This window comes from Chinchilla lanigera, unplaced genomic scaffold (assembly GCF_000276665.1).
Source record: "Chinchilla lanigera isolate Chin_1 unplaced genomic scaffold, ChiLan1.0 scaffold00071, whole genome shotgun sequence".
NCBI classification, from domain to species: Eukaryota; Metazoa; Chordata; class Mammalia; order Rodentia; family Chinchillidae; genus Chinchilla; species Chinchilla lanigera.
In genome coordinates this window covers 191,395-203,553 of record NW_004955472.1, presented here as the reverse complement: position 1 = coordinate 203,553, position 12,159 = coordinate 191,395, and the positions used below count along the sequence as shown (strand labels likewise).

At 51.1% G+C, this 12,159-nt stretch overlaps 1 protein-coding gene across 1 annotated transcript; it reads left to right on the top strand.

Moving 5' to 3' along the window:
- Positions 1–2,002: 2,002 nt before the first annotated feature.
- On the top strand, positions 2,003–11,668 carry Glipr2 (GLI pathogenesis-related 2; the record flags this gene model as incomplete). The annotated part of the gene is given in 4 exon segments (XM_013523014.1): positions 2,003–2,111; positions 2,466–2,569; positions 4,257–4,334; positions 10,201–11,668. Coding segments are annotated over 4 exon segments (452 nt in total), but the record flags the coding sequence as incomplete, so codon positions are not given.
- Positions 11,669–12,159: the final 491 nt, after the last annotated feature.

Here is a 12,159-nt window from a genome sequence, read left to right as displayed (position 1 = left end):
GCGGTGGTTTCACATTGCTATGAAACAGCTCCAGGACTTTCTTAATCTTGCAGAGCTGAAACTCTATACCCATTAAACATCACCTCCTTTTCCTGTTGCCCTGGGAGACCTGAAACCCTCATCTTTCCTGTCAACAAGGGTGAGGCCCTCCTCTGGCCCCAAAGACCTGAGGGCTTCAGCCTGTGGCTCCACCTCCTGCTCGTCACTGGTTCCTGCGGTCCCCCACCTCTCCCTGTCAGCTAACCCTTGCAGATCCTGAGTCAGAGCCCCTCCCTGTCACACCTGCCCATGTTCCTGTGCAGCCACCCCACGCCCACAGTCTGCTCAGGCCGCTTCCTCTGACTGGAAGGTCTGAGGGCACCTGCAGGCGGGAGCTGTAGCTCTTCACCTCTGCACGTCTGTGGCCAACCCCAGGTTCCTGGGGCCAGCCCTGGGTCTCCTTCCCTCAGAGGCCCCACGATGTTTGCCTTGAAGGTCCATCTCTGGCCAAGGGATAAAAGAGGAGAACTCCCATGGGACCTTCTCCTCAGACCTGAGAGGGGCCATTGGCTCTGAAATGCCCAAAACATCGCTCTTACAGAGGAAGGGTTTTTAAGGCGGTAAAGGGAACGAAGAGCTTGAGGGCGTTCTGTTCTCAGAATTGGGCCGTTGACTCTGTGGTCACTGGTCCATCTTGTGTTTGTGCAAGTTTTTCTATGCAAGAGGCTGAACACCCCTGATCTGGATGCTTTGTACAGTAGACAGGTTTAATGGCCTTCGTAACTACGGTGCACAGAAGAATGTGAGCAAGGGTCAAGACTCGCGGGAGAGTGTGCGCTGGCTTTTCCTTCCACCTGTCACACTTCTACCACATGTTTACAAGGTCATCTCCCTGCTGTGAGGACATTTGAGGGCAAGACATGGCTGACTTGTCTCTGACCCCTAGCATACAGTGTGAGGCTTGGCATGTAGGAGGTACTCCAAGAACAGAAGAACAGATGAATAGGAGGGGATTGTATGGCTGGTGGATGGAACAAGGATGAATCAGTGGATGAATGAGTATGGGATGAATGGTGGAGGTTTGGGTGGAGGGATGGATGGTTCGGTATAGATGTTGGATGGATATGTAGAAGCTGTTGGTTGGTTGGGGTTCCATTGTAGATCCAAATTTGTTGGCTGTCCACTGTTGATGTTGCTTGCCCTTGGCTTCACCCACTAGTTCCTCTTTAACCCCAGGCCCCTAGACCTTTTCTGAGGTTGTCGCCCAGTTGGCCAGAGGCTGCACCTGCTTCCTCATCACAGTCCCAGGCGCAGCCAGTCACATCCTGTCCTTCATCCGCATCACCACTGCCTGCTTTCCCACACTCTCCTCCATTTCCCAAGTGCTGCCTCCTCTCATCGTCCTTTCTTTTCTGAGATGGGGTCTCTTCAAACGCCTGGTCTCCTCAAGTGACCCTCTAGGCCACAGCCTCCCACGTCAGTAGGACCACAGTTGTGTGCCACTGTACCTGGCTGCATTCTCTTTTCTTTATTCTTCTGTCTTGATTTCAAGACTCCTTCCACCCCAGCTAGGCTGCTTCTCTCGGGGCTCCCAACTTCAGCCCCTGACAGCTCCCCATACATCTAGCCTGAGGTTTCCAGGATCCCTCCGACTCTCTCTCAGCAGCTCTGTTGCTGACTGTCCAGCCCCTCAACATCTGCTCTGCACCTCCCACCCCCGCAACTCAGCGGCCAGCAGAGTCTTTCAGAGACGCCGGTGCGGTCAGCTCCCTGTCTTGCTCTTGCCCAGTGCCTTCCTGTGGCCTTGGATAAAGACCCAAACCCCTAACATGGCCGAGGCCGCACAGAGTCCATTGGTTTAGACATACGGGGACGTGGAGGGAGGGCGGCAGGATGAGCAGCGGTGAAGAGGTGGGCCCTTCGGCTTAGATTCCCAGTGTCGGGTTCCCAGTGAAGTGGGCCTTGTGCTTTTGGAGGGTTCTTTTCTCCACACTGAGCCATTCTCCATTCGTCATCATTGCAGCTTCCAAACAGTTTAATAATGAGGTCCTGAAGGCCCACAACGAGTACCGACAGCAGCACGGCGTCCCCCCACTGAAGCTCTGCCAGAAGCTCAACCGAGAGGCCCAGCAGTGAGTCCCCAGAGTCCAGGGGCTCAGGCCCTTCCCGGGGCTGATGCTGCGGTCACTGAGGGGCCCAGGGTGGTTGGAGGGATGTGGGTTGGGGTCAGCTAGAACCAGGTCTGACTACCACTCTGCCGCTTACTCAGGCAAGTCCCACAGCGCCTCTGAGCCTCAGTTTGCTGCTCCGTAGAATAGGACTGCTGGGGAGCCCAGAGGGCATGTGTGTGTGATGCTCCCTATGCCCTCTGCAAGCTCTGGCAGGCAAGAGGAAGGAAGCTCAGTCACACCAGCCTGGGGCCCAGACACTGTGTGGGGTGTCCCCTGGCTGTGCCTCTTCTGAGGAAACACCATGGATTCCGGCAGATATTCAGAAGCCTTGGCCAGCACGAGGATCCTCAAGCACAGCCCGGAGTCCAGTCGCGGCCAGTGTGGGGAGAACCTCGCGTGGGCATCATACGATCAGACAGGTGGGTCGCTTCCTCGGGCCCCTGCAAGGCTTCAGGAGCTGGGCCCAAGCCAGGGCCTCCTCAGCATTTCTCGTGGTCCAGCTGTGTATAGCTGCAGACCCAGAAAGGGAAAGGAAACCCAGGGTTCTTGTATGTGCTCCAGGACTGACTCAGTTCTCCACAGCGGCCCTGAGGGCCGGCCCACGGCCAAGGCAGCGCTAGGAGCCAGGGACACAGGGTGAGTCGCACTGACCGCCTCCCCTGCGGAAGCTCCCAGGCTGAGGAGCGGGGGCAGGAGAGGACGGTTTCTGGACAGTGTCTCAGCCTGATTCTGCTTATGTCAAAGCATTCCCAGCTATTGAGAAATACTACTTCCTTCAGTTTTCTGAATTATTTTTTACAGAGCTTGCATATTACTTTTATAATCAGAGAAAAGTGCTAGAGCTTTTTTCCGTTGGGGGAAAAAGGGAAAACAATAGGAAAGGCAGTTCTTCCATTGTCTCAGTCTGGAAAAATCCCACCACACTGACCAAACATTCTTGATCTTTTTTGTTGCTCCAGCCCAGAAATGGCTTTTTAGGAAAAATATCAGAGAAGGCTGTTTGACCCTGAGGCTTTCTCTAAACCCCTTCTGGAGAATGACTCACTCCCTCCACTGCCTCACATTCCTGGGAGATCCCAGGGGAGCCCCTGGGGCCTCTCGGTTTTCCCAGCAAGGCTGAGCTAGGCCTCCCCTGCCGGGGAGCTGTGTGCCTCCTCTGGGGAAACAGGAGCCCTCCCCGAGGCTCCGCTTCCACACACTCAGTTTCTGACCAGCCTGGGAGAAAGGCCAGGATGCAAAGAGCCTCGAGCAGGCAGTCAGGAGATGCAATTCCTTCCTGGCCTTCCCCTGGGTCCCTGGGGCACTTCGATCAAGTCACTCCCCTCTATGGCCCTGGTTCCTCACCTCTATAGCGAAGGGGTTGCCTTAGGTAGTCTGTAAGACTGTTATGCAGACCTTTTAGAAAGTTCCAGTGCCTGAGTCTCTCCTCCAGAGAGACTGTGACAACCATTCTGAGGAAAGACCCAGCCCCCAGTTTTTAAAAATGGTGCTAAGTGAGGCTGGTGTGTGACTTGTGGACCAGCAGCAGCATCAGTTATTTGCTAGAACGCAGAAGCATGGGCTGCTCAAATCCAATCTCCTGAAGTTGGACGCTACGTTTGGACAAGATCCCCACGTGACTCCCGTTCACAGTAAAGCTTAGGACTTCCTGTCTGCCCTTGAGCTCCACTGTGGTCCTCCGGTCCTGCAAGGGCCTCCTCTTGCTGCCACCTGCCGGGCAGTAGATGCCCCAGGCGGGCGCTCTCCTGTGCGGTGGAGACCTTGGGCACGGGTATTTCGTGAGCCAGACAAGGGTGGGGTGAGGGAGTCTCCCAGAAACGCTGAGCGTGATGAGGCCTTCAGAGTGTGCTGCCCGCGTTCAGCCTTCTTGTTGACTGCACAGAGGTCAGGGACCTTGCTGCAGGCCCCTGCCCCCAGACCTTGGAGCCCAGGCCAGAAGCTCTTCCGAGCGTCCACTGGGGCTCTCTCCTCAGCCAGGATGTGCCGTGAGTCTTCAGGAGGGGCTCTCCCAGACCTCTAACTGTGGGGTAGGTGGTATGGGTCTGTGCAGAAGACGGGGGATGACAGAGTGGGTGCATTTTGTCGCTGAGTGGTTTTTCTGTACAGGAAAGGAGGTGGCTGACCGCTGGTACAGTGAAATCAAGAACTACAACTTCCAGCAGCCTGGCTTCACCTCAGGAACTGGTGAGTGTCGGGGCTGCCAGTGCCCCGGGAAGGCTGTAGGTTGGACGTCAGTCTTCAGCAGGGGCAAGGCTCTCCTTTCCCGCACTCCCCTGTCCGAGGGAGACGGTCGCAGCGGTGGTTTCTAAGGAGCGTTCTCAGAGCTAGTGATTCAGGTGCGGGGAGGCGCCTTCATGGGGGTCAGAGCTAGTGATTCAGGTGCGGGGAGGCGCCTTCGTGGGGACAGCTGCCTTTCCAGTAGGCCTCTTCCAGGATGAGTGATAAACATCAGCATATTAAAGTCCGGGCAAGCCAGTTGTTATAGCACACACATGTAATCCCAGCACACTGGGAGACTGAGGCAGGAGGATCCCAAGTTTAAGCTTAGCCTGGGCAACTTTGGACTTAGCTAGACTGTCTCAAAATAAAAAAGGGCTGGTGATGCGGCTCATGTGAAGGCCCAGAGTTCAATGCCCAGGACCTCAAGTCAGTCCATAAAAACAAAGCCCAAGGCAGCCGCCCTGTGCTCCGGGCTTCCGCTTGCCCTTGGCTGACCTTGCCAGGTGCCTGTCTTTCCTCAGAACTGACTTAGACTCTGCCTGGTGCCAGGGTGGGGTCAGAGGGCGTGTGAGTCTGGTTGGAAGGCATCCGGGAACTGTTGGCCTTCTCCATCCCCTCTCCCCACCTTCCCACCCACAGGTAGTCACTTTGGGCCTCCTCCCCTCAGCAGGGTTTCTTCAGAAGCAGGAAGTGACATTTGCAGAGCCAGTGCCAGTTTCCTGTGGCTGGCTGCTCGCTCTTTCAGAGGAGGGTTCTTGCGACACGTGGCTAGGGCTCCAGGCACGCTCCTCCCCGTTAGCTGCACAGACCTCAAGCGAGAGCGGACCTTGCCGCAGAGTGGTGGAGCAGGGCGCTGTGGTTAAGGGTGTGCAGGCAGAGCCCGTCTTCCCTTAATACAGACGCAGAGAGGTTGTATCTCACAGCTTCTGGAATTACCCTTCCCGCGAACCAGGTTCTTGAGCCGTCAGATGTGAGCGGGCGTGAGCTCTTGGCCGTGCTGCTGCACACCAGCACGTAGTAACGGAGCCTGCACTACCACCACACACCAGCCTCGCGCGCACCGCTGCAGAGCAGGGCTGCGTTCTGCCGTTTTGCTGAAGAGGACACTGAGGCCTGTGAAGGGCAAGAGGCTTTTCTTATGCTTTCTGCCCTTGATCGGATGCCTCTTCCATGGCCCCTGCTTCAAGGCAGGAATTTTGCAAGAGTCAGAGCTGGGAATGGAGCTCAAATCCCCGTGATCACTGACTGACTGCCCAGTCACCCTGCGTCTCTGCTGTGTAAGGGGAAAGCCCCAGGAAGCCAGCCTGGTGCCGTCCCAGGTACCGGTGGACAGTGCTGTGGATGGACAGAGTCTAAGCCCAAGACACGGGCTTTAAGCCTGCTCAGAAGCATCATGCCCACCCTGCCTCAGCCTAGTGCTGCTCCGTCGTGTAGGATTTTCTTCCCTGAGTCCATCTGCTAGATGAAAGGGCCTTTGAGACACCGTACTCCAAAGCACATTTGCACGCACAGCCCACTCGCCCAGCATTTTATGATGGACTCTGAGCCTTGCTCTGTGCAGGGTAAAGAAAAACATTTCTTATGCTTACTTTGCCATATTCTGTTTAAATGAGCAGGTTTGTTTATTTATTCTGAATGAGTAACCCTTTTAAATAATAATGGAATTTGAAAACAATACAGTATAAGCTACATAAGTTCTAACCTCTTGACACTTTCCTTCCAAGAGGTAACCAGTGAAGGCAGTTTCTTTTCTTTTCTTTGTTTTTGTTTTTGTTTTTTTGAGACAAGGTCTCACTATGTAGCGCAAGCTGGCCTCGAACTCTCAGTGATCCTCCTGCCTCAGCCTCCCCAGTGCTGGGATTACAGGTGTGCGCCACCATGCCCGGCTTAGCAGTTTCTTGTATATCTTTTTTTTCCTTTTTTGTTTTTTTGAGACTATCTTGCTATGTAGCACAGAGTGGCCTCAAACTTGCAATCCTCTTACCTCAGCCTTCTGAGTGCTAGGATTACATTTGTGACTCATGCCTACCTTTTTATTCTACTTATCTGAGCTTACGTCAGCATGAGTGTGTATATGTTCTCCTTTTCCCTTTTTTATACTTTAATGTCAGAGTATGTGACCTGCTTCACACTTGTCAGAAATTGTTTCACATCAGTAAAATACAGTTTTAACAGTCAGTGCACATTATTCCTTTGCAAAGATATACTGTAATTTATACGGTGTGTTTTTCAAAGGCATATTCTGGGAAGTTTGAGCTCATGTCAAGAAAGAGGATGTGATCCTTTACGAAAAGAAAAAGGAACTGTTAGTAAACTAGAGTTAGAAACCAGTGTGTATCTGATGGTTGCAAGGGAGCGGTATCCTTTAATTAATCTCTAAATGGCCCTAATTTAATTATCTCTGTGCAGAAAGAAACCTCAGCAAGAGGAAAGATTACTTAGTCATATCTGTTTGGAAAAAGCTGCCAGCAGCATTTATGCTGTTGACATGAGCTTGTACCCTATAATTTTCTTGGCAGCCATTGGATAAATGGAGGGCTCATTTCTCTGAGAGACCGAGAGAGGCGTGGTCAGTGGTCACGCGTGTGGACTCTCTGGAGAAGGAAGGTCTTGAGCCCTGCCCCCGAGGCGGCCCAGAGGAGCAGTCACCCCAGGCGGAGCTGCCAGCTGCCTGCAGCTGTGGCCAGCGGCACTAAGGACCAGGCAAGAGGCAAGGGTCCTTCTGTTCAGAGTGGGAAGCCAGTTCACTGAGCAGAGGTCCAGCTGCCTTCCGTGATGACAGTGTAGAATCGTACTTAGGGTGTATTTTTGTCCCCGCTTCAGTTGTATCATATTGTTGCTATGAATTACTATTTCTGTTTGCTATTTTTGTTTTTGTTTTGCAGTACTGGGACTTGAACCCAGGGCCTACGATGATGTAGTGAGCTACATCTCCCACCCCAGCCCCTTTAATTTTGAGACAGGTTCTCACTAAATTACACAGGCTAGACTTGATCTGTCAGTCTTAAAGGAGGAAAGATTTGTTTTGTCTCATAGATTCAGAGGTCTCGGTCCATGGTCACTTGACCCCGTTGATGTTAGGCTTGGGACAGCGGCATGGCAGAGGAAAGCTGACCTTTTCGCAGCAGCCAGGAAACGGAGAGAGGGAAAGAGACCGTGCTCGCCGGCTCCCTTCTTCTTCCTCCGTTCTTCTGCCTGGGCCCCACCCTTTGGATGGTGTCACCCACATTCAGGGCTGGCTCGCCGCTGACTTTGCCGTCTCAGACATCTCTGGAAACGCCCTCAAAGACACACCCAGAAGCGTGCTTTGCTAATTTCCTAGCCACTCTTGAGCCAGTTAGCTTGCCAATTAAGACAACCATCACATCTCTTTAATTTTATAGTACAACATGCATAATATAAAGCTTATCATTTTAACCATTTTAAGTGTACAGTTCAGTGACATTAAATACATTTACATTATGCAACCATTTATTTCCAGAACCTTTTCCAAAAATATTTTTAAAGTGGGGATTAAACCCAGGTACTTTCCACTGAGCTACATCCTCAGGCCTTTTTTACTTTTTATTTTGAGACTGAATCTCACTGAGTTGCTGAATTGCTGGGGTTGAGCTCAGATTTGCTACCCGCTTGCTTTACTCTCCCAGAGAGCTGGGATTACAGGTGTGTGCCACTGTGGCCAGCTCTTTTTTACAAACCGGAACTTATACCTCTTAAACAATAACTGTTTGTCCTTCCTAACGCTGGTACCTACTACTTTTACACCCAGAAGTGGAATGACTGAATGCTAAGGTAAGTCTATGTTTAACTTTTTGAGGATCTGCCATTGTGTCTAGTAGTGAGCTAGATGTAGTAGTGAGCTAGATGAGCCGGACCACTCTACATGCCCAGAAACAACACAGAGAGTTACCCAAGTGTGAGAAGTGCTCAGTAAATAAAAGGATGATTAAAAGGGCTTCTTTGAATAAGAGCTGTTTTTAGCCTGGGAAACGATTGGTCATCACAAGAGCTTTGCATAGTGACCAGTATATTGCTTCTGTGGGAAACAGCCTGGTGTTTTGCTTGGGGTTTTTTGGTCCTGTTTTGTTTTGTTTTGGAGACAAGGTCTTACTATATAGCCCAGGCTGGCCTCAAAGTCACATCCTCCTGCCCTCGCCTCTTGAGTGCTGGGATTATAGGTGTGCATCACCGTGTTTAATGAACAGAAAGGAGGCCACCTTTCACTCTAGGTGCAGTTGGAAGTGTGTGAAGGATTTTTATCAGGAAAAGCAGGAAAGTCAATGGATATGATACCTGTTCTCAAAATGATAACTGGCTGAGTAAGTGAAAAATGAGTTGCAGGGGGCCAAGGCGGGCATCGAGTACTAGTCAGGCAGTTCATACAGTGGTCCCAAAAAAGAAACCTTTGTGGTTGGGACCAAGGATTTGGAGGAGAAAGATTAGAGAGCTGTCCTTGAAAGCTGAATTCTTCAGGGCTGAGTGATAGGTTGCTGAGGGGAATATCCAGGAAAGGGAGGGTGCAGCCCGCCTCTGGGGATGAGGGCACCAGGCACTGCTGATGCAAGAGGGAGGGTAGGAGGAGGCGTTAATCTGAGGGGATCAGGTTGTGTGTCAGTCTTAGGTGGATTATGTCTGAGGTACCTGTGAGTCGTCCAAGTGGGAATATCCAGTAAGCCATTGTGCCCGGAACACAGGACAGGGCTTTGACTTGGAGAAATAAATTTGGGAGCGGGGAAAAATAAACTCACCTAAACAAGAGTGTAGAGAGAAGTGAGACCAGGACTAAGGAACGTTATAAGGGGCACAGAGGTGGGGCAACAGAGGCAGCAGTGAGACAGGAGTGTCAACAGCCCACGGCAGAGTGCTTTGAAAAGGGCTGGGGTGGGTGTCAGCTGTAGTAAATGCTCCTGTGTCAGGACGAGGACAAGAAACAACCACTGGGCTGGGTATGGTGTTGCACGTCTGTGATCTTGGCAGTCTGGGAGGCCAGGGCCAGAGAATTGCAAGTTTGAGCCTTCACTAGGCAGTTTAGCAAGACTCCACCTTAAAATTTACAGAGGGCTGGGTGTGTAGCTCAGTGTGAAGATCCTGGGTTCAATCCTTAGCACTGGGAGAAAAAAAAAAGTGACCATTGAAGAGTCATGCGGAGATTATTGACAGGCTGAAGTTTAGGGGTGGGTGAGAAGCAGGTTCGGGGAAGGGTAGCATCCTAGTTGCTGGGATCAGTAGGCTTTGCAGTGATCTCTGGGAGACCACTAGAAAGTGTTGAGGTGGCTGTGGCTGATTGAAAGGACTTGCTTTAAAAATCTGTTGATGACCGTATGGTGATGCATGCGTATAATCTGGGGTGCAAAGGAAGGAGGGTCAAAAGTTTGAAGCCAGCTTGGGTAATGTAATGAGTTAGCAAGACGCTGCTTCAGGATTTAAAAATGGCTGGGGATGTAGCTCAGAGCAAAGACCCTGGGTTCAATCCCTAGACCGTACACACACGCACACAGTCTGATCGTTGAGCCATGTGTGGTGGCACGTACCTGTACTGTAATCCCAGCACTTTAGGGACTGAGGCAGGAAGACCGCTGAGAGTTGAGGCCAGCCAGGGCTACATCATGAATTCAAGGCCAGCTAAGCTGGACTACATAGCGAGACCCTGTTTCACAAAACAACAGGGCAGTTGGTGTGTTTGCCCCTTCTTCCTCTGATTGGTATTTGCTAAGATCAAGCTGCCAAGCCTGGCTGGATGGGGCAAGGGCTCAGGAATTGCTCAGGACATCTCTCTCAAGTCTCCACTAACTCATCTGCTGCCCTCTGTCCCTCTGCCTGTTTCTTACAGGACACTTCACAGCCATGGTGTGGAAGAATACAAAGAAGATAGGAGTTGGGAAGGCATCTGCAAGCGATGGGTCCTCCTTCGTGGTGGCCAGATACTTCCCAGCAGGGAATGTTGTCAACCAGGGCTTCTTTGAAGAAAATGTTCTGCCTCTAAAGAAGTAACTTGCCAAACATAACAGGAAGGTGCGAGACTAAGAACACGGATCTGAAGTGCCCTAGAACCATGAGAGCCCAGCTTCGCGTCCGTCCCCGAGGATGTATGTGCCTGTGTGTGATACATGTGGGCATCTGTACACATGCTTGGATATACAGCTTGTTGATATTAAAGGAATGACCAGCAGCTGAAGCCTCTACCCGGAGGTTTACCCAGACCACAGTTATTTGGATTTGGGGAGGGTATCAGTTTTTAAATTTTTTTGTTATTTTTTAAAAGCATACTTCTTTTGTACCTTTCTTACTTCTAATATTCATCCTTGGATATTTTGTATTCCAAATATTTGTGATCCCAAGATGTGAAGTTTGTTTATGTGATCTTCATGCATTGTATCTACTTTTGGTAGATATTTGAATATTAAACCTGCCTTTTGATGTGACATAGCTTTAAACACATAATATAAAGTAGCTGGCATTGGAGGCGTAGAGCAGCCTGGGGCTCCATGTCACAGAATCACGGAGTTTTCTCAGTTGTAACACATGATGTCACCCTGCATGCCTCCCGAGGTGCTCTAATAGGATTGCCAAAGAACAAATGGAGAAAATAACTTTACTTCCTTGCATTTTCTGTCTTTAAATACCAAACAACAGTACCACCTCCACCCCTGCCACCCACACACACCTTTTTTTCTTGAACTCATCTGCATTTCAAAGCTCAGTATGCTGCTGGGGAGTTCAGCTAGGCCTGGCGTGCCCTTCCCACCCTTGCTAAGTGGCCGGCTGATGTGGGAGACAGCCCCTCGCAATGCCTGGGCTCTGGGCCAAGCGGCCTTGGGTGGATAAAATCAGTAATATGAGGATGGAGTGAGCTCACTCAGGGGCCCAGGAGAAGGCCAGCAGCCTCTGCCCTCCCCCCACACAAGCCAGTTCCTGGCAGCTGTAGCTGCAGCTGTGCTGCCGCTCCCTCCAGGAATGTGTGACAAGCCCAAATGTTCCGGGGAAGTGTCCCAGGCAGGGGGCTTAGAAGCTCTCATTTGGCTCTGGGTTTTGCCTCAAACTACAAAGTTCCCCTGAATAGCAGTTTTACAAGGTCCGTATAGCGGGAGGACTCAGATGCCCCAGCCAAGCGTCCCTGAAACAATGGCATCTGTATCTGCCAAGGTAGCAGGGGCTGGGGGAAGGGTCGCTGGCCTGAAGTCTGGCCAGTCTTTGAAACAACTTTTGAAGCTCTGTGGTGGATTGTGAACACAGTCTTATGTTGTACCCCTCACTTCATCCAGGGCATAGTAATAATAAAATCTTTTTCTTTTGTGCAATATCTTCCTCCAATGTGATTCATCCCCAATTTTTAGTTGGTGGCTAAGACAGTTCATGAGTCTGAATTCCTGTCATGAGTAACTCCAGCCCCCAGTATACCTCCAACCCCTCCACTGTGGACTATCCTGCTTAAGCAGCCATGATTGGAACCATATGACCCATGAACTCACAGCTGATTGGGCTACAGTGGACACCGGATTCAAGAGCAGTGAGTCCCTAGGCTGGTCATGTACTGGGAGTTGACCTAAATCTCAGGGAGAGAATTTACCAGAACTGAAAAAAAAATAAGGATGCCGTGAATTCAAAATAGGGCCGTGGCAAACCAAAGCCATATGTAGGCCAGTTATGAGTGGGAAAAGCAGAAGTGAAAAAGCCAGTTGTTAGGGGTGCAGGAGGAGAGGGTATGGAAAGGGACTGTTTAAAAGGTTCTGCTTCCAGCCAATTCAAAACATGGCCCTCATTTTCTTCACAGCTTCAGGACACACTGACC